We start from the raw sequence: 21,290 nt of genomic DNA, 5'->3' as shown, positions 1-21,290 counted from the left end.
TTGGTAGAACTCAAAAACTTCTATCCCCAACAGACCTTGGTCTAATAAAAGATACTACCTCATCCACTTTGTCTCTGAAAAAGTAGAAAGAATTATACGCAAAATCCAAAAAAGCAGGACATACTTTTGAAAACTAGAAATAGAAAATTAGCCTAGGAATGGAAACTTGATATTCTAGCAACATATGCATTTTTAAAGTCCAATTTGTCAAGAGACAAGGAGAGTAATAATCCCCCTCTCTGGAACATAGCTCAGTGGTTTGAGCATTGGCCTGCTAAACCTAGGGCTGTGAGTTTAATCCTTGAGGGGAACCATCTGGGGCAAAAATCTGACTGGGGATTGGTCCCCCATTGAGCAGGGGCTTGGACTAGATGATCTCCTGAGGTCCGTTCCAACCCTGATATTCTATGACTTTCTATATCTATAGAATATAGTTTATTCTTCCAAACAGTGGAAAATTAAAATATGACACAATCTGGTAGCTGTGTTGAGTGCTAACAGTATATTGTTTAAATAATTTAAAACTGTTAATTACAAACTTTCACCTTTCTTTTTTGATAAGTTTCGTATAAATTATCAACAGACCACACTAGGTGATCTGGTGGCACCTTCTGGTGCTCCACTTTGACTCTAAGCTGAATTTGACAGGAAGATAGTCTTCAATGTCGAGGGGATGTGAAAAATCAAGGTCTGGTAACTGAAATAAATGTACTTGGGGTTATTTCACTGTGTAACTCCTTATGCAATCTAGTCAGTTTCTTATACCCAAACTGTGATAGCCCAGTGACTCAGGTGCCAGCACCTCCCCCTGTTGAAATGTTTTGTAGAAAGTCCCATATTGTGAAATTTTCAAACACGTATTGCTAATCAAAATTTCTTCAAATGTTATTACGAAAAACAAACAGTAGTGGCACCTCCTTAGTAACTTAGCAAGGGGCTAATAATGTTTTGCAGGCAGGAATGTCGCCAGAATCTAGTCACAGGTGTTTTCTTGAGTTACTTACACCACCTTTTTCCTACTGCAGACAGGCCCATGCGGCTGTTCCTGCCCCTAGGAACCAGGGTCCCCTTGCTTAGCATAAGGTGGGGCGAGGCAGACGTAGCCCAGGACCTAACTCGATTGGGAAGCCTGCTTTAAATGCCACGCGTGGCGAAATGGTGGCTGTGTGAGCCCAAGGCCCGGGCACAGCACCCCCTGGGCCGGCCCCACAGCCAGGGAGCTACGGGGGCCGTGAGTCGTGCCCTGCCCAGCAGCTCTGCGCCGGGCACGAGCAGGGCACAGGGCCGCCCCGGCGCTCTCCGCTCCCACTGGCCCCGGCAACGGCGTCTCCAGAGAGCGGGGCCCCGGCTGCGGCGGTCCCGGCGCTGCCCGGAGCTGACACTAGGGGCGCTGGCTGACGCCGGCAGGGCCGAGCGCGGCGCAGGGGAAGGGATGCGGACGGGGCCATATCGCGCTGCGCAGCGGGGGAGCGGCGGGTCGGGTGCTGCGCCGGGGCCTCCCGCCGGGGTCCGGTGGACCGCAGATGGAGCGGCAATTGGCATGAGGAGGCAGGGCCGCGGGGCGGGGGCCGGGGCAGTCGGGGGCCAGGCGGCGGGGCCGTCGGCGGGCGCGGGGGGGGCGCAGTGGTTGGGGCCAGCGGCCGCAGCAGGGTCAGTTCTCTTTAGTGTTTGCCGATGTTGGAAGCGTCTCCAAAGTGTCCCTGGGAACCAGGTAACCGGGCCCGCGGGGGGCGGCCGCCCCCCCCCCGCCCGGCGAGAGGTGGCCACCTGTGCTCAGAGGGCTGCCGCCGCCGTGAAACCAGAGACCTCGCCTTCGCGGCGGCGGCTGCCCGGGCTGGGGGGCGGCGGGGGGGACTGGGGAGCAGACGGCTTTGCCGGCCCCGCCCTGGGTCACGCCGCGGTCCCGGCCCCACTGCGCTGCGGGGGGAGGAGAGGGAGGTGCTGATCTGGGCAGGGCAGGGGCTGTTTCCTCCTCCTCCCAGGTAAACGCTGCTCTTTTCTGGTGGGGCATAGGGCGCTCATGGGGACCCCGGCGCGGAGCCCGGCTCAGGGGATCGCGCCCCACACATGTCTCGCCTCTGCCCGCAGGGCTCCCGGCGCCTCTCGGGGCGGGCGATGCTGCAGCCTCCCCGCCCCCGGCAGATCCACTGGTTGATGCAGCCCCTTTCCCAGCCGGCCTCCCGAATGAGACCGCTCTCACGTGAAATGCCTCGGATTATAGCTGCTCTGCGCCGAATAACAGCTCAGCTATTGCAGCTGGTGGGGGCTAAGATAGGAGACTGATTATTTACTGTGGAAGTACCACTCGAATTGCATATTGCATCAGGCCTGTATTAAATCTGTGAAGTAGTTTTCTATGGCCAAAGCACGCCTCTTTTTTCAGTGTGGCCTTTTCAGCTCTATCACTGCCACATTTCACTATGGCATGATTCGAATTACTTACTTATAAAAGATCATTAGCTAATCTGTTTTCCAAAGGTTCGAGACAGATTTTAAAATGCCATATTAATCTAGTTCTTTAGAACGATAGAAAAAGCCTTACAATATATTATTTGTATGCCATATTGGTTGCACAATAGATTAAAAGTAAAGCTGTACCGTACTCTGATTTCACCTATAATCCTAAACTTTCCCAACAAGCCTAAACTTTCCCATGCTCTCAGAATACATGGGTGTTTTTCCTCCTATAAAGTCATCCACAGTGAAATAGTTAACACTGACATTTGTGTTGCATGGTTAGGTTAGGCGCCAATACTACCAGAGTCAGGAGGGGAATTCACAGGTTTTTTTTATTTTTTTGTTTTTTTAAGTGCTGTTGGGCTGTATTCAGCCCCAAGGTACTCAGATTTCTGCCAATGTAATCCAGGCTTTGATGACCACAGTAAAAAGCCTTCACAAACTTGCTTTGTTGTGGGCCTGGGCTGGTAAGGTGCAGACCATATGTCCTGTTTTGGCTGGGACAGTCCTTTTTTTAAGCTCTGTCCTGGCCATCCTGACTTTTTTGGCAAAAGTGAGCATTTTTCCTGTTAGCTGTTGCCAACTGATCAAATGCCTCCTTTTGTCAAAAAAGCTTGGTGTGGAGGAATGGGAGAGGGGCAGGTGGGGGTGCCAACCCCTCGGAGTGGAGGGCAGGCAGGGCGTAAGTGAGCAGCGACACCAGCCCCAGCCTCACACAGGAGGAAGGTGGGGCTTGGGTGAGCAGCTACACCAGCCCCAGCCTCATGCGGGCAGCAGGCAGGGTTCTGGTGAGCAGCGATGCCTGCCCCGCTGGGGAGGGGGGCTTGTGCGAGCGGCTTGGGCCAGCTCCATGCTGGCAGGCAAGAGGGCTTGGGGTAGCCTCACTTGGTGTACCGTTGGTGTCCTGTTTAGAACAGGGGTGAGCAAACTATGGGCCATAGGCCACATCTGGCCCATCAGACCTTTTAATCCAGCCCTTGAGCACCTGCTGGGGAGCGGGATTGGAGGTTTGCCCTGTTCCAGCCGGGGATGGGTTGGAGGTTTGCCCTGTTCCAGCCAGGGATGGGTTGGGGGCTTGCCTTGCTTCGTGCGTGCTGTGGCTCTGCGCAGCTCCCGGGAAGCAGCCAGCGTGTCCCCACTATAGCTCCTATGCAAAAGGGCAGCCAGGGGGCTTTGCATGCTGCCCCTGCCTCAAGCCCAGGGCTGGCTCCAGGACCAGCATTCCAAGCAGGTGCTTGGGGCGGCATTCTGCAAGGGGTGGCACTCCGTGTGTTTTTGCCAACCCAAGCAACATGCTGAATTGCTGCCGCGGATGGCAGGGGCAATCCGTGTGCCGTTAGGGTGGCATGCGTGTTTCCACGGCAGCAGCAATTCGGCAGCAGCTTCTATGTTCAGCTGCCTGCGGCGGCAGTTTGGTGGCTTCTGTCTTCCTTGCTGCCCTAACGGCACACGTTCTGCCCCCGCTGTCCGTGGCAGCAATTTGGAGTGCTGCTTGGGGTGGCAAAAACAGTAGAGCTGGCCCTGCTCAAGCCCTGCCCCTGCAGCTCCCATTGGCTGCGGTTCCCTGCCAATGGGAGCTGCAGGGGCAGTGCCTGTGGACAGGGCAGCACACAGAGCCCCCTGGCCATATCTCTGCATAGGAGCTAGATGAGGGACACGCTGCTGCTTCAGGGAGATGCTTGAGGTATGCACCCCTGAGCTCCCCTTCCTGCAACCACCTGCCCTAGGCCTGATCCCCTTCCCACCCTCTGAACCCCTTGATCCCAGCTTGGAGCCCCCTCCTGTACCCCCAAACCTCTCATCCATGGCCCCACACCAGAGTCCGCTCCCCCAGCTGGAGCCCTCACCCTCTGCCCCAGCCCTGATTTCCCCCTCCCGCCCTCTGAATCCCTTGGTCCCATCCTGGAGCACCCTCCTACATCCCAAACTCCTCATCCCTGGCCCCAGCCCACACCCGCAGTTGGAGCCCGAAAACTGTCCCATCCTGGGGCCCCTTCCTGTACCCTGAACTCCTCATTTCTGTCCCAACCCCAGAACCCGCACCCCCAACCAGAGCCCTCACGCCCTACCCCCAATTTTGTGAGCATTCATGGCCCGCCATACAATTTCCATACCCAGATGTGGCCCTTAGGAAAAAAAAATTTGCCTACCCCTGGTCTAGAACATCTCAGCAGAGGGTTCTTTTTCTCAGGCACCCTCTGCTGGTAGGGCTTCTATGAAGACCCACTCATGAAGACACTGCCAGTTGTCCTCTGAGGGCGAATTTCCCTGCAGTGTAGCTAGCCTGAAAATGGAGGTACGTAGGGAAGTCAGTGACATACATCCTCACAGCAAACTCAGTTTCTTTGGGTCACGTTTATAGGGTTTGCTTTGCAGTTATTAGGATTAGAAATGCAGGCCTCTATGCTGTACAGAACTGTCAGTGGTGAATGTACAGAAATCACTATACTCTCGCAAGTCTCTGCTTCCAGGAAGGAAATTTTCACAGGTATAATAACTACATGAGTACGTAAGTGAGTACATACTACATGAGTAAACTGATGCTAAGTGGATTTATGCTGATGTATCTCTGGTGTGTTACCAGATTAAGCTGCGGCAAGGTAAACTCTGCTCTGTGCTGGTGCAGTGCATTAAGGGGTTTGCTTCTGTATAACTGCATTAATGTAGCAGTAAAAGTTTTCTTAGTGTAGACAAAGCCTTTTATTGCTGATCAAATTTTTGTGTGACTGTAGTGCTTATGAAAGGTGCCAGATGTGCTTTATTTTAAGGAGCTGGCAGCAATGCTAGATTTCCAGTGCTGCCCAGCTGATGAATCTTAACTGTGCTTTGAAGGTGGACCTCGGTTCTCATGCTCATTCAGTGTTCTCTGTGGAGATGTCCAAGGATGATGTGGATATTGGCCACTAGGTACTGGATTGACACCACCACTTCATTTAACATAAGCCATTATACAGCCAGTGGTGATAAACAATTTGTGCTAGATTCAGTTATATGTCTCTGTACCAATCTGAGTAACTCAGTCTCCCAACAGTTTTTTGAATAATAATAGCATGTACTTGAGTAACATTTCATCCTGAAATCTGAAAGTGGTTTACAAAGATGAATTGTTAACTCAGTTTAACAGTTAAAAAAACTGAAACACAGAAAAGTTAAGTGACGTGCCCCAAACTAACACAAAATCAATGGCATGTTTTTGGGGGCAGAGACCATAGGTTTGATTTTCCTATCTTCCCAGTTCTATAAATGTGACTCTGTTGACTTCAGGACTTACTCCTAATTTATACTGATATAAATATGAGACATGAATCAGGTACTATGTCTTTATTTAGAAAGTGGAATAGTGGACTTCCCAAGGTTACACCATGAATGTGTGGCAGAGCCAGATCTTTGGCTTCTAAGTTTGCTTTTCCAAACCATAGGAAATGCAGCCCCTGTCATATTCCCTCTAGATAGTTTGTGTGGACCTGCCTGAACTATGGCTATAAATTTGTATTTGAAAAGAAGAAATCTATTCTATTTTGTTAAATCAAAGTGCACATAATCCTTTGATGCTTTTCTGCCAAAAACTTTATCTTTCTATAATAGTGAATGTAATTTTGAAGCAGGTTTTGTGAGTTATAGACCAAATGTTTTCCAGCAGTTGTATACGACTGAAGAGTTGCCTACTTTGTTGCTTATGTAAGCTGAGGTGGTAGTCAGAAGGACAGGAACATTGTCTCATAACCTGTAGCAACTTTACAGGATGGTGCCACTAAGCCTGTATTTTATTGTTAAATCATCTAATCTGCTGCTGTTCTTTCTCTTCATTGTTTAATCAGTTTCATACCAATAACAGACAAAATGAGAAATGCCGTAGAGTTGAGCATTAGGCCTCACTTTTTATCTTCAAAGCACTTTATAAACGTTGTTATTCTCAATCCTTCTATGAAGGAGGTTCAAATTGCCTTCCTTTTATAGATGGAGAAACTGAGGCAAAGAGATTTACTGACTTGCTTAAAATCAGAGAGTGAGATATTAGCTCTAAAATCAGAACATTGGAGTTATCGATTCCTAGTCCTGTGTTCAGACTATCTAACCATGCCTCTTGGGATATTTTTTTTTAAATCTGTATTATGTTCACAAATCAAGTGGTTGAGGGCTTTGCAAATCAGAATTCCAGAATCGTTTGGGCATTGATCATATTGGGCACCTGGTCACATATTTCGGGCTTGCCTGTACTAGAACGCTGTACCTCTAACTGTACCGTTATAGTTAAAGCAGTATATCCCCCTAGTGTAGATGGAATTTGGTATACAGGTGCTTTATGCCACTCTGGCTATACCAATGGGTGACATTTATACCATAAATTCCAAGGACAGAAGGGATCATTGTGATCATCTAGTCTGACCTGTATAACACAAGCCAGAAAACTTCCCAAAAAATAATTCCTGGAGCTTATCTTTTGGAAAAACATCCAGTCTTGATTTAAGAATTGTCGGTGATGGAGAATCCACCAGAATCTTTACGTTCCAATGATTAATTATACTCTCACTATTAAAAATTTAAACCTTATTTCAATCGGAATTTAGCTAACATTCAGCTTCCAGCCATTGTATCATTATACATTTCTCTGCTATACTGAGGAGCCCATTATTACGTATTTGTTCCCCATGTAGATACTTATAGACTGTACACAAGTCATCCCTTTATTTTTTCTCTTTGTTTGTAAATAGATTGAGCTCTTGTAGTCTATCACTATAAAGCAGATTTTCTAATCCTTTAATTATTCTTGTGGTTTTTCTCTGAACCCTTTCCAGTTTGTCAACATCCTTCTTGAACTGTGGATACCAAAACCTAATACAGTATTCCAGCAGCAGTCAAACCAGTGCCAAATACACAAGTTAAATAGCTTCTCTACTCCTACTAGAACTTTATCACTGATTAAAAACTTTATTTTTTCTTCCAGATTATTAATAAAAAATGTTAATTAGCGTCGGCCAAGAGCCAGTATTTCCTCATTTACAATTAGATTTTGAGATCTGTTAATTAGCCAGCTTTTAATCAGTTTAATGTTACATGTTAATTTTGTATATTTCTAGTTTTTTTCATATAAATGTTGCATATGTATAACTGCATGCACACTAGGGCTTTTACCAGTATAACTCTTTTGGTAAATTACACCCATAACTGAGATAGTTATAGTGGAAAGACTTTTAAGTATAAATTAGACCTAGGACTTTTGCTAATAGTTCAAGGTACTTTGTTCAGTTCTGAGAACAGATAGGTTTCCTGCTAAATGTTTTCCTTAAAGTTGACTGTGTTCTTATCTGGGAACAGTCTTATCTGAAGTACACTTATGTTTATATTGAAAGATCAAAGCTTCAATGGAGAATCTGAAAAATGGTCTTACCAGGCATCATCCTGGACGGTATTTAGAAAAAATAATTTCACTTGTCACAACTATGGACCAGTATGAGAGAGCTACTTATGGCTGTCTAATACTAGGATCAGAACATAGTGAAAACAGAAAAGTGTGTGCCAGCTGTGCATGGCTGTAAGAAGCAGGCATGGCTGGTGCATAGTTTACCCCAAGAGTAACTTAAGGATCTATTAGTGTATTAATCATGTTGTAAGCAGAATGCTTCCAAATACTGAATTCTGCAGCCCAGCATTACAGCGTACCCAACTATGATGTGTTGCATCTTTTCCTTTGGTTCAATAGGGGGCATCTAGAACAATATCCTTTTATTTAGTAGCCCCAGTATTGCCATATTCCCATAACCTTTTAACATATTTTCTCTGTTATATTTTAACACAGGAAAAAAATCTTAGTTCTATGTAGAATCACAGTTCGAATAAATTTGCTAGACTCTCACCTGATGGAGCACTAAACTTACTAGCTAGAGACAGGTATGAAAGGAGGACAGGGATGCCATCGATGAGTCCAGGGCCAAGGCACTACTGAGAAGCATAGTTACCTTGCTATCCCTGCGTGCTGGAAGAAGGCAGACTGGTAGGGTTTCTACCAGGATGCTACACAGTGAAGTGACCTCTCTAAGGTGGCACAAGTACTCCTCCTCCTTTTTGCTGATACAGACTATCATGGCTATCACTCTGAAACCTGTCATCATTTGTGACGTTTCACTGCTGTGTAGTTCTGAATGGTAGTTGTGAAGCTGACTAGTCTTGTTAATTTCACGGTGCAGCTGCTTGCAAAAGCTATGAGGTGGCAAAGGAGGACTGGTGCTGCCTGTTCACAGGTTGAAAAAATGAGTTTCCCACAGGCTACTGTGAGTAGGTGATTTGGATTTTTTTTTAAGCCCTGCTATTGACTTGAGGAAAACTTGTTGTGTTATATTTGCCATGAGTGCTGTCACAAGCTGGAATAAAATGAGTTGGAAAGGGCTCCATAGGATGGCATTGTCATCTGGTTCGGGTCAAATTTTTTCTTAGCTATCTTATATCCCTCTCTTTTGAGCTTCCAGGTCCATAGGGCCTTGTTCTATGAGTTGGTGAGTGCCTCGTGCAAAGTCAAGGGGAGCTGAAGGCACTTAGTAGCTGGAGGACTGGGCCCCTACTTTCATTTGGTAACTTACTGCTAGAAGGAGCTGGCAGCATGTATTTAAAGGTACAATGAAAATTAAGCAGAGAGATAATTCTGTGAAATATCTAGTATTGTTGTCCCTTTGGCCCCAGTGGTTAGCCAACATTTGGGTTGCTTTCACTAGGGGGGAAATTGGTTATGAGAGTTAGGTATTTGGTGCAATCATATTAATTTACAAAGAATGTGCGTAAAGTCCTGTTTCCCTGAACACAGTAGGAACAAATAATAGTTGGCAGTTTCCTGGCTTGCCGTTTCCAAGTCTGCCTTTGCAGCCAGTCTAGTCTCCCAAAGAGCCCCCTCTCTTCTCCCTCTCAGGGCCATACTCATGATGATTGCTTACCCTTTCTCTTGGCTTTTTCTTGTTGTCTGCCTGCCTTTCAGCCTCCCACACACAGCTACATCCAGTCAGTACCCCCAACATTTCAGTCAGTCTCCAGGGAAATCCTTCTATGTACATGGCTTATCTGGTGATCAACCTTGCATGTGGCTTACAGGCAGCTTCCATTGTCTCCTGCTGCCTTACTCCATAAAGGATCTAAATTACTTCTTCCATTCAGCTGAATGAAGGGTGGCTAGCTGCCTATCTGCTTTAACCAAGGTATATCAGATGATATACATTCCAGCATATCAGAATTATGCAGGGTTTACAACTCTGGAATGGCATATATCATGCATGTAAGAGTCCTGACACGCATATTCTCCATATAAGTTACCTGTAGTGTGTCACAGCTGCCTAAGCGTCCTACGAGAACAAAAATGCTTGTATGTCAAATATCGGCCTCTATGCTGACATTTATGCTACAGGCTACAAAATACTAGAAAATTATCTCACTTGTTAGATAAACTACTTCGTTTCTATTGTATTTGCTCTCACATAATGTTGTGAATCAATTCAAACAAATAAACAAACCCTCCTCTCCCCGTTTTCCTCATCTTGAAAGTCTGGGTTTTTTATGTTTCTGCAATAATTAATCACCTCCTCTGTCTCTGTTTTTCTCTACATAGACATTTGATTTTCTTTTGAAATTTCAGGCTGCCATTGTGAGAAAAATTGGCTAGTTTTCCATTATATAAAAGGAACATAATTGCAGAAGGACATTGGTGACAGATATTAATATATTAATCTGGCATTTTGATCTGTTAATGACTTTAAGGATCCAGCAGACTTCAGGTAGTATGTCAAATGCACATGGCATTCTTGGGTGTTAGAGATGCATTGTGATCTAATGGGCAGAGGAGAGCCTAGGAGTTAGAACTGCTGAATTCTATTTCTGCCTCTGCCTTTCACTTATTTTTTAGCCTTTAAATCACTTACCCTTTCTGTGCTTTAACTTACTATCTGTAAAATGAGTAAAATACTATTTTAGTTGTGAGGCTGATTCAATTAATGTTTGAAAAGATTTTTGAATTATTTGGATGAAAGTTGCTATGTAAGTGCAAATTATTATTTTGCTGTTAAATTTCTTAATTGAAATGAAAAATCTTACATAAAAAACCCATGTCTAGCCAGCCAACTGACCACACAAAGGAGTATTCTGAAGAGAAGAAATTAGTTTCCCTGTGAACAATACTATCCTTAAAATTTTGCCTTCTCATCTGCCTTTTTTGGAAGGTACAGTATGATTTGGTGTTCTGGCCAGCTACCGTACACACATGCATTCTGCTTTGGGTGGGAACAAAGTGTATTTGCTATTTTGGGAGACTAGAGTATATAAATGGATTCTCTGTTAAATGTAGGTGCTGCTGTTTAACCCCTAAAAGTAAAAATAACCTTTAGTTTTGATCTCTGTGGTGTAGATCTGGTGGTATAATGTGGCACTAAATAGAATTTGAATTGAATTTCAGTCCTTCCATTCTGATATCCCTTGTGAAAATTTTCTGCCACAATGGTATCTGGTGCCATTCCCAAAGCAAAACATTTCCTCTTCAGAAGTTACCTCTTTTGAGCTAGAGCTAAAAAGTCATCTATGGCAGGATTGGTTTAGAACTATGCAAATTGTGCATTTCAGTAGAGAAATCTTTCCAACTTCTTTAATTTGAACATTGGTTCACATTGTCACACATTCCACAGTATCAGTTAGTGCCATGTTAACATGTATTTTAGTAGTCTAATGGCTGTCCAAATTAAAATATTTGCCAAATTAAAATATATAGGGATATTTTTTTCTCCTGCTTCAGAAATGTTAGTTAATTAAAGTGAAACACTTACCAGGCCTAATTTTATTTGCCACCTTTTATTATTTACTTATTTGTATTGAGAGAGCACGTAGAGTCTCCAGTGAGATCAGGACTCCCTTGTACTGGGCACTGCACAAATATATAGAAAGACCTATGCCAAAAATCGTAGGATGTAAGGCTCTAATCCTGCAAGTTATTCCATGTTGTGATGGGGTATGCGAACCCTACACAAGGCAGGAAGGGTGCCATCCCTCCAGGTTGTGGAGCATGCTATAACTCAGTGGTTCTCAACCCATGTCCCGCTTACGGCCCAAGCAGCACACACCTGCAGCCCCTGTGACATCCTCAGGGCCATACAGGTAGCATATATATTGTGTAGATGTGTCCCACATAACACAGAGAGAGCTGCAGATGTGCCCAACAATGGTAAATATGTTGAGAACCACTGATCTAACTGGAGAAGGGGTTAAAAAGGGAGCAACCCAGCTCAGAAGGAGGAAGGTGTGGGAAAGGAGGACAGATCTACCCAGAAGGGTCCTGACAAGGGTACTGGAGAAACCTCCCTGAGGGAATAAGACTATATGCTGAACCTGGTTGGAGCTGACAGTTTGGTTGCCTTTTTTTTCTTTTTCTTTTTACCTTATCTTGGACTGAAAGCTGGGAGAGTGAGAGAGCAGGAGGTGCACTTTTGGGAGCCAAACACTGTTGATCCTCCTAGGGCCCTACATCAGAGCCCAGTGGAATCGGCAGGCCTGGTCTCACCTGCCACTGCCCCTACTACAGGAAGGATTCAAACCACCCATCCATCTCATACACCACAGGTTAAAGGAGGACCAGCACTGCAAGACTTATTTGTCTTGACAGATAAAACAGAAGATGGGCTATTAATTGGTGTGTGGTAAGACCATTAAATCACACCCGAGAACAGGATGAGCGGCTGCTTATGTAGGAATGAAAGCTATGTGATCATGGGGGGACTTCAGTTCGGCTGTCATATGCTGGAGGTCTCATGCTGCTAGTACTAAAACATCCTTGGACATTTAAAATATAGATGACAGTTACCTACTTCAAAAAGTGTTGCATCCCCCACAGGGGAATTCTATGTTAGATCTCATCTTGAGAGAAAAAGAACGGTTCAGAGAACTAAAAATGGTAACTTAGGGACAAGTGATAATGACTAGATCATATTTACAATATGCAAACAGAATAAAATCCAGACCAGTGATATCTATCTATCTATACTTGGTGCTTTAAAAGGGCCACTTTCACAAAGCTGAAAGCAATTACGAGCCAAATCAGCTGGGGGAAGAATTTAATGAGAAAAGGGTTAATGATAATTGGGAATTGTTTAAGAACACTATTAGATGCCCCAAAAGCCACAGTCTTACAACCGAGGAAGAAGGCTGTATTGGTTAAAAAACAATTCCAGGTTTAGAGAACAAGTGAAGGTGGCTATAAAAAAAAAAAAAAGTGTATATGTGTGTGTAAATAAACAAATGGAAGAAAGGGAAAGTTGATGGCAATGAATATAAATCAGAAGCTAGGAATTGTATAAAATTGATAAGGGAAGCCAAAGGGCACAAATTGAAATCTATGACTTGCAGAGTTAAGGACAACAAAAAGAAGTTTTAAAGTATATTAGAAACAAAAGAATCCTGGCAATGATATTGGTCCATCACTAGATGGAAATGGTAGAATTAACATTAATAATGCAGAAAAGGCAGAAGTGTTCAATAAATATTTCTGTTCTGTATTTGGGAAGAAAACAGATAACATTCTTTCATTCCACTAGTATCTCAGGAGAATGTTTAACTAACTAACTTTAATAACTCACAACATTTATTAAAGATAGACATTCTAAGATCAGCAGGTCCAGATAACTTGCATGCCAAAAGTTTTTGTTTTTTTTTTTGGCGGCAGTTCTGGGCAGCACAGAGAGAAGCCGCGAGGACAGAGAACACCGGTGCCCACAGGCTGCAGCCCCTGAGTACTGTGTCCCCAGCAGGCACGATGCCCTGGCTTCTCTCCCCTGCTGGGCACTAGGCGGGCCCTGTGCCTGCCAGGGGCAGAGAACACCGGCGCCTGCAGCCCCGGAATTCTCTGTCCCCAGCAGACACGGGGCTGCGGCTTCTCTCTGGCTTAAGCTGCGGCCCCGTGCCTGCCAGGAACCGAGAACATTGGCACCCGCAGCCTGCAGAACCAGAGTTCTCTGTCCCCAGTGGGCGTGGGGCTGCGGCTTCTCTCCCCTGCTGGGCACTAGACGGCGCACATAAATGCCCCGGTGGGTGCCATGGCGCCTGCAGGCACTATGTTGGGGACCACTGCTTTAGATTCAAGGAACTCATTACATCTTAACAACGAGGAGGTTATGAGGTGACTTGTTTACAGTCTGTAAGTACCTATCTTGGGAACAAATATTTTATAATGGACTCTTCAGTCTAGCAGAGAAAGGTATAACGTGATCCGATGGCTGGATGTTGAAGTTAGCTACATTCAGACAGAAAATAAGGTATAAATGTTTAAAAGTGAAAATAATCATTGGAATATATTACCAAGTATCAGAGTGGATTCTCCATTACTGACAATTTTTAAATCAAGATTGAATGTTTTTCTAAAAGATATGCTGTAGGAATTACTTTGGGGAAGTTTTATGGCCTGTGTCTAGAGGTCAGGCTAGATGATTACTGTGATCCTTTCTGGCCTTGGAATAAATGAATCTTTAGTGCTGGATGGCTTTATTTAAATTGTCATAGGCTTCATCATGAGCTTTCGTGGGTGAATACCCATTTCGTCGGATGCATGTAGTGGACATGCTCCAATACGTCTGTTAGTTTATAAGGTGCCACAGGAGACTCTGCTGCTTTTACAGATCCAGACTAATACGGCTACCCCTCTGATAATAGGCTTCACTGAGAAGGAGTCAGTGCACACCTCTTTCAGAGCAATTGTTTCAGACTTTCCTTTCTTCACGATTATCTTTAATAATCGGTTAATGCTTGGAACCTAAAGAGATACTGTTAATTTGGATTGTTTTAATTGGTGAATTTCCAAAAATCACTATATTGAGAAGTTCACCTTCCACTGCAGCTTTCCAAACATTTTGAAGTTGTTCTCTCTTGCCTATGTTTATGTGGTCCCCAGCGTTCCCTCTGATTTTTTCCATGCATGTGCGGAATTAATTTTATGTGCACCAAAATGGAGGTGAGGGTGGGCCAAAGGGTTTGGAGTGTGGGAGGGGTTCAGGGTTGGGGCAGAGGGATGGGGTTCGGGGAAGTGAGAGCTCAGGCTGGGCGTGAGGGCTCTGGAATGGAGCCAGGAATGAGGGGTTTGGGGTGTGAGGGGGCTCAGGACTGGGGCAGGGGGTTGGGGTGCAGAGGGGTGAGGGCTCTGGCTAGGGTTGCAGACTCTGGGGTGGGGCCGGGGATGAGGGATTTGGGGTGCAGATTGCCCTGGGGCTACAGTGGGGAGAGAGGACTACCACCAGCTCTCTCTCCCCGCAGCAGCACTTGGGCTGGGAAGGAGGGGCACCTCTCCCAGCTGCAAAAGCAACAGGGGTGGCTGTGGGATAGGCACCTCTCCTCTAGCCGCAGCAGCGCCGGAATGGGTTGGGGCCAGGGGAGGGGTGCCTCTTCCTTGGCCGCAGCAGATCTGGGCTGGGTTGGGGCTGGGAAGGGGTGCCTCTCCCCGGGCCGTGGCACGTCTGGGGCTGGGGGAGAGGCATGTCTTCCCACTGCAGCCCTGAGCGCCTGTGTGGTGCTTAATAGGCTGCCATGGGGCCGCGCAGTTTAGAGGGAACTTAGCTGGTCGTAGAAGCAGTAAAGTGTGCATAGGAATTATAACAACACAGAACATGGACTAGTATTTTTTCCCTGCAACCTGTATGGATGTGCGTGGGAGTGCTCTCTGCCTGGAGAGTAGAGACATCTCCCTCATCCCACTTTTCAGCTTAGATGCTCGTTATACCATAGTGGGGGTTGTAATGTGGAACTTTTCCTCCTCTCCCATGGCCATTAATGAGCTCTGTCATTCTCCATCCCAGCAGAGGGGACGGGGAAGTGAAGAGACTCCATCCCATTCAGCTATCTGTTTGTTCCGTTCCCTCTCCCTACTCATTGTCCCCCATTTCTCCCAGGAAACTTGGATTGTATTCTTGGCTCTGGTATAGTCATGCTGTATGGCTTTGTGTAAGTCACTTAGCCTCTCTGTGCCCCAGTTTCCTTATCTTTAAAATGGGGATAGTAATTCTTTCCTTCTTCACAAGGGTGTTGTGAGGCTTCATTCATTAATGTTTGCAAAAGAGCCTTGCATGAAAGTAATATAAAGTAGTATTCCTATCAATACTTCCATTTTGGCTTTCAAAAATCTGAAGGCACTCTGCTTATAAATCTTTGTTTATTGCAGTGATAGACAATGGCACAAGTTAAAATGCAGACTGCAGCAAACCTCTCTGGACCTACCCTTCCCCCTCCGGTGCTATCCCCATCAGTAACAAATGCAAGTTCATTGGGTCTGCAGGCCTCAATGAATGGAACCATTTCAGAATCAGTTGCCAGTTGTAACAGTCCAACAGCTGGTCTTGTGGATTCTGCACCTTCTAGCAACTCACCAGGTAAGGAGATGTTTTGCTTAGAATACTTATTTTTATTTTGCAAGGGAATCCACTTGATGAGTTTTTAATATAAATGGATGAGGTCCTAAAGAAAATAAAACTAAAGAAACAAATCTCTGTAGAAAAATGTTTTGGTTTCTAATGCTGTTTACAGAATTTAGTTTCTTTAGTTTAATTCTGATTTATGATAGAGCATTGTTAAGAGATATGGAAGCCCAGAAAAACAAACAAACTATTCTGCCACATCCTATGTGAATCTTTTATAATGAAGTTTTAGTACAGCAGGAAGTTATCTAAGTGTATTTTCCTTCCCTAGAACAAAATGTCTTCAGTCTATTTAGCAGAAAATGGCATTTCCTTTATAGCCTAATAACTGCTATAGTTCTTGTTCTCAACTGGGTGTAAAATACAGTAAAGTGTTACTCCAAAGTAAGTTAGCAGAGCAAGTTTGTGTTGGGGATAGATACAAAGATGAAAGAAAGAAATAGCAGGAGGATAAAGGCCTTAAAGAAACATATGGTGCATAAACAATCTAGGTTTAGGAACACAACAGAATCCGCAAAATTGTTGAAAGAATGAAGTTGGGGAGATAGCCACAGCGACACTAGTAGTAGTGTAGAGATCTGAAAGAATGTTGGGAAGAATGAGGGGAAACAAGCGTGGGACCACAGGTGTTCATCAGTTGTTTGTCTTCCGTGTTCGTGTTTCGAAATTACACTGAAAGAACAATTGACTCCAATAACGAATACCGAGCAGAATGGAATTTTCAGGGAGATGGTATAACGTACAAGTTATAATATATAAATGTCCATCTACACTGTCTTCCTTATTAGAAAGATTTTTTGTATTGCAAGTAATTGAAATGGTTACAATAAAATACATGTTCTCAAATTAAAAATGTGTAAATAATATTTAAACATTGTATTATCAAAGTGCCGTTTTATTGACATTAACACAATCTCATATTTTTAGCGTATTATGAGTTTTTTTAGCAAAAGTATTTTTCTTTTTTAAACATACCACTTCTTTTGCAAAGTTGTGAAGAATACATTTCTCCACAAAAACTTTACAGACTCTTTATTTACAGCTCCTCTCCAAGATAACATGGCAAACCCCAAAGAGAAAACTCCAATGTGTCTGGTAAATGAGTTAGCCCGTTTCAATAGAGTTCAACCCCTGTATAAGCTTCTGAATGAAAGAGGGCCTGCTCATGCCAAGGTAAGGTTACAGTTCCAGGTTATGAGGCGTACCTTAAGTTATGAACAGATAACTTGTCAAACACAATCAAGTTTATAGTGTTGGGGTTTTGTTTTGCTTTGTTTTTGTTATGCTTTTTAGGAAGTTCTTCTGTGTTGCTCTTGGAGCCCTGAGGATCTTTTCATCATCGCCTTCTGCCTTACTTATCCTCTGACCCTTGAGATCATTCTTCTTGGCCTTCATCTTTTTCTCTTAAAGGTCTCTTCGGAATCCATCAACACCCTTCCTTTATCATTCATGGCCTGGTTGGCTGCTGAGTTGCACAAAGCACTCCTTCCCCTCCAGGACCCTAGCAGTCTGCTTCTGAGAATTGTACATGGAACCTTTTCATGGCAGTGCAGACCCACTGCTAACAGACCGCTGGGCTAGTCTTTTCCCATTTTGTTTTGTGTTAACTAGTTTTATTTAGTCTACATAAAGATGGTAATATGGATAGCAAATCTTCTGATTATATTTGTGTTTTAAAGCACAAAGTATCACAGTATTTTCCTTTAAACCCTGTGAAGCCCACAGTGACAATGGGTCTTTAAGGCTCATAGTGGTGTTAAAGTGCTTAGCATCCTTGTCTAGTCTCACATCCTGTTTTGATAGTCAGCTTGAGAACATGTCCGCGGTTTCAGATGGCAGTGGACCTAAAGGAGCATATTTACATGAAAGTTTTCAAATTTCTTCCCTCCTTAGGGCAGACTCACAAGAAAGATGACTAAAAAATTCAACTTGAGAGAGGAAAAGTGAGATTTTATATTCGAGAACCTTCTGCATCTTCAGAGCAGAGCAGCTGAGCAAAGTTCTTGTTAATAACCTCCAGCCTTCTGCAAGTTGCTTGGCCTCTCCTGAAAAGTTCTGTATGTGCCCTCCTGATGCTGCACCTTGCATTGTAACCAGTGCAAAGTGAGAGTAAAACACTACCGTTTTGGTTTGGCAGTGTTTTGCACCCACTTTGCACTGGTGTAAATGACAGCACAAGGTTCATGGCAACAGTGTCTACCAAAATCCGTGGGAGATGGAAGTATTCCATGCTTACCAAGGCGCCCAGGACCTTGCAGGATTGGGCTTTTGGCTCTATTTTTCTCAGGTTACATGTAATGATTCTTTCATTAACCCTTCCCCTGCTGGTTCTCCTATTTACTTATGTTACCATTGTTCAATGACTATGCCATAGAAATCTATGAAATGTTAGTGCATACAGGAAGGTTCATTTTGCCTGTACCTTCCCTGAACATTCATCAGTAATCAAGGAATTTGTCTTACTTTAGATTTATAATCTCACTTCTGCATGTTGGAAACACAGCAGGATGCAGAATAGTTCACTTTGGTTTTAATGCAGATATGTACGTTTTATCATCTGTGTGAAAATTACTGCCAGTGAAATACCTTGGGCCTCTATTAGATTTCTGACTTTTGTCAGCAGTGCTTTTGTGGAGTTTCCTAATTTGGGCCCTGTCTTAAAATTGTTGGATGCTTCCTGTATAGATCTAGGAAACTGTGTTTTAGAAGCTCATCTGAGCAAACAGGCAAGTGTACAACTTTTTCTTGATGCTTAGCTCTGTTCACTGTTACATGTATATTTTGTTATAATTATTAATTATGTTTACAGTCCCCGAAAGGGTGCCAGGTGCTTTACAGGACATATGGTTATAAAAAGGCTAGGTCCTGCCCAGAAAATCTTAGTCTAATTTAGAAATGACCCAACAAGTAACAAAGAAGAGATGAGTGTGAGGAAGAACAAGGGTGACGTTAATAAGATCAGACATAGTTGCAATGCTTTGGCCCACAGAAAACATTTACATAGAAGTTATTATGATATTGTTATAGTAGCTGTTGTGTGTTTATTTCTGTTACTGAACATGGTGCTCTACAACAGGTAAAATATGCTAAGCAAAGCAAAATCTCTCTCTGAAAAAACTTACACCATAAAGGCACGAACTGCTGCTGCTCTCTCCCATGCGACTGCCTGGACACAGTGCGTCAAGGGCTACTTTCCTGTTGCATATATTTTGCTCCCTTCTCTAGTGGTTTTCATAAATTTCAGAGACCTCTACTGTAATGCAGGCAGTCTGTATGACAGACATCTGTGCCAGTAAGCTCTTTGTTTTCCTTTTCTTCCTATTCTGGTTCTCTTTTTCTGGCAAGTAAGTGTTAACAGTTGTGATCAAATGTAAAGGGACAGATAACAATGGTGCTCCACAGAAAGGAGGAACTCACCTGTAGTAAGTTACAGTTGCTAGAGGTTGCCCCTCCAGAGTGTCTGATTAGTGTGTGAGTGGAAACTGTGCCCTCTATACAAACATTCTTGAGCATAGGCAAGCCAGAGACCCTGCATGAGCCTGAACTGTGGTTTTGGAGAGTATTGTTCTCAGTTGGGTTGTCAGATTGTCCACCTGTTCTGTGCTTCCATGTCAGTGGGTTTTAGGAGATAAACTAATTTAACAAAAAAACAAGGGTGGAGGGAAACAGACAGGAGTGCGAAGGAATGAGAGAGAGTTGAGGGACTCAGCATGTTGCAGGATCAGGAAGGAGAAGAAAAAGCTCTTCATACAGAGGAAAGAGAAGTGGAGTGAAAGGACAAATCATGGCAAGTGTTGCATTTCTAGGTTTTGCCATAATGTAATTAAGTTAGATATAAGGAATAAAAACACCCTCCGAAGTTATCCAGAATGCATATCAACCACAGCAAAGCGTTGGGCTTCTGGGACCTCCAGTCGCCAAGCCTTTAATTGATTGTTTGAGACTTTCCTTTATGTTTTTGGCCAATTTAATCTCTTTAATTAAATTTCCAGCTCTTTCTCGTTCTTTGCAGGAGACTTATATCAGATATGCTAAAACATACTGAGTGAGAGAGTCCGTTTTGTGGCTATGGAAATCAACTGAGCATACCATTATTATTATTTATTTATTTATTATCTTGAATTCTTGTATCTTAACACTCTGTGCTAGGGAGAGAGAGATGAGATGGATATATAGATTAGATAGAAGACCTTTATCAGTCATATTTTCATAGAAATGTGAGAATCTGCTTCTTCCACAGAAACATTACATTGATGCATGCTCGTATAATACAAATATTTTAACTCTTGATCCAGAAGTAAGATTTCAATTCTATTGGCAATAATTTATGTAAACAATTTGTTCATTGATTGAATAGCTATTATCTTAAAATAAACATATCAAGGTTTCATGCCTAGGTTAGTACTCTGATATTATCTGTATTTGATAGAATTCAAGTTAATGAAGGATGTTTTTCCCTTTTTTTCCCCCAAGCAGTTGTGAGTATAACTGTGGACTGGTCTACACTGTGGGGGATCAATCTAAGTTACACAACTTCAGCTACGTGAATAACATAGCTGAAGTGGGCGTACACCTCTACTCCGATATAACGCTGTCCTCAGGAGCCAAAAACTTCTTACCTCATTACAGGTGAAACTGCGTTATATCGAACTTGTTTCAATGCACCGGAGTGCGCAGCCCCGCCCCCCTCCCACCCCCCGGAGCACTGCTTTACCGTGTTATATCCAGATTCGTGTTATATCAGGTCACATTATATCGGGGTAGAGGTGTACTTAGATCTACTCACTGTGGTGTCTTCATTGCGGTGAGTCAACTGCTAACCCTCCCCTGTCGACTCTGCCTGCACCTCTCATGCCGGTGGAGTATAGGAGTCAATGGGAGAGCGCTTGGGGGACGATTGATCACGTCAAGACACAATCTGGCGGGTATTATAGACATACCCTGAGATAAATGAGGCGTTAATTGGTGATGTGAACTGTAATACTGGGACCTGGGCTAAAATTCTCAGGGACGTACATGGCCAGATTTTCAAAGCTCAGCTTAAGAGAAAGAGATGTATTCACAAATTCAGTATGCATTTGTATTAGGCACATGCAATATAAAGCTAGTTTTTAAGCAGACAGTTACCCAGTTTGCATGTTCATATGCAAATACTTTGTGGGTGTGGCATGTGCATGCACATTTTGAGCCCACCTTGTTACACACAACTCTGAATTTGTGGGTCCTGATCTAGCCCATTTAACTCACTTAAAAAAAAAAATACCCAGAAGAACAGAACGACTGAATAAAAGATTTAATTTAATCTTTTAGTCATGTGTATATATTTCTGTGGATCTCCAGAACATATAGCAGTATGTTTGTCAAGGCAAGCTGTAATGTACCATGTGCATGTGAGATTAGAATCTAGATTAATACTTT

The 21,290-nt window shown here is 43.9% G+C and overlaps 1 protein-coding gene across 9 annotated transcripts in view; it reads left to right on the top strand.

The window, feature by feature from the left end:
• The first annotated feature begins 1,633 nt into the window (after positions 1-1,633).
• Positions 1,634-21,290, top strand: part of STAU2 (staufen double-stranded RNA binding protein 2) — a 234,245-nt gene continuing 214,588 nt past the window's right edge. For 6 of the 9 annotated variants that reach the window (XM_032784756.2, XM_032784753.2, XM_032784754.2 and 3 more), the window contains exons 1-3: positions 1,634-1,711; positions 15,620-15,827; positions 16,915-17,045. In XM_032784756.2, coding sequence (XP_032640647.1) covers positions 15,629-15,827; positions 16,915-17,045 — 330 coding nt within the window. In that variant the 5' untranslated portion in view covers positions 1,634-1,711; positions 15,620-15,628. Of the gene's footprint in view, positions 1,712-15,619; positions 15,828-16,914; positions 17,046-21,290 lie in introns of those variants that run through there. The other 3 variants (XM_032784760.2, XM_032784761.2, XM_032784759.2) reach the window with 3 other exon arrangements.

Source organism: Chelonoidis abingdonii, chromosome 2 (genome assembly GCF_003597395.2).
Source record: "Chelonoidis abingdonii isolate Lonesome George chromosome 2, CheloAbing_2.0, whole genome shotgun sequence".
Lineage (NCBI taxonomy): Eukaryota > Metazoa > Chordata > Testudines > Testudinidae > Chelonoidis > Chelonoidis abingdonii.
The sequence above is the reverse complement of the archived record's forward strand: the minus strand, read 5'-3'. Positions and strand labels throughout refer to the sequence as shown.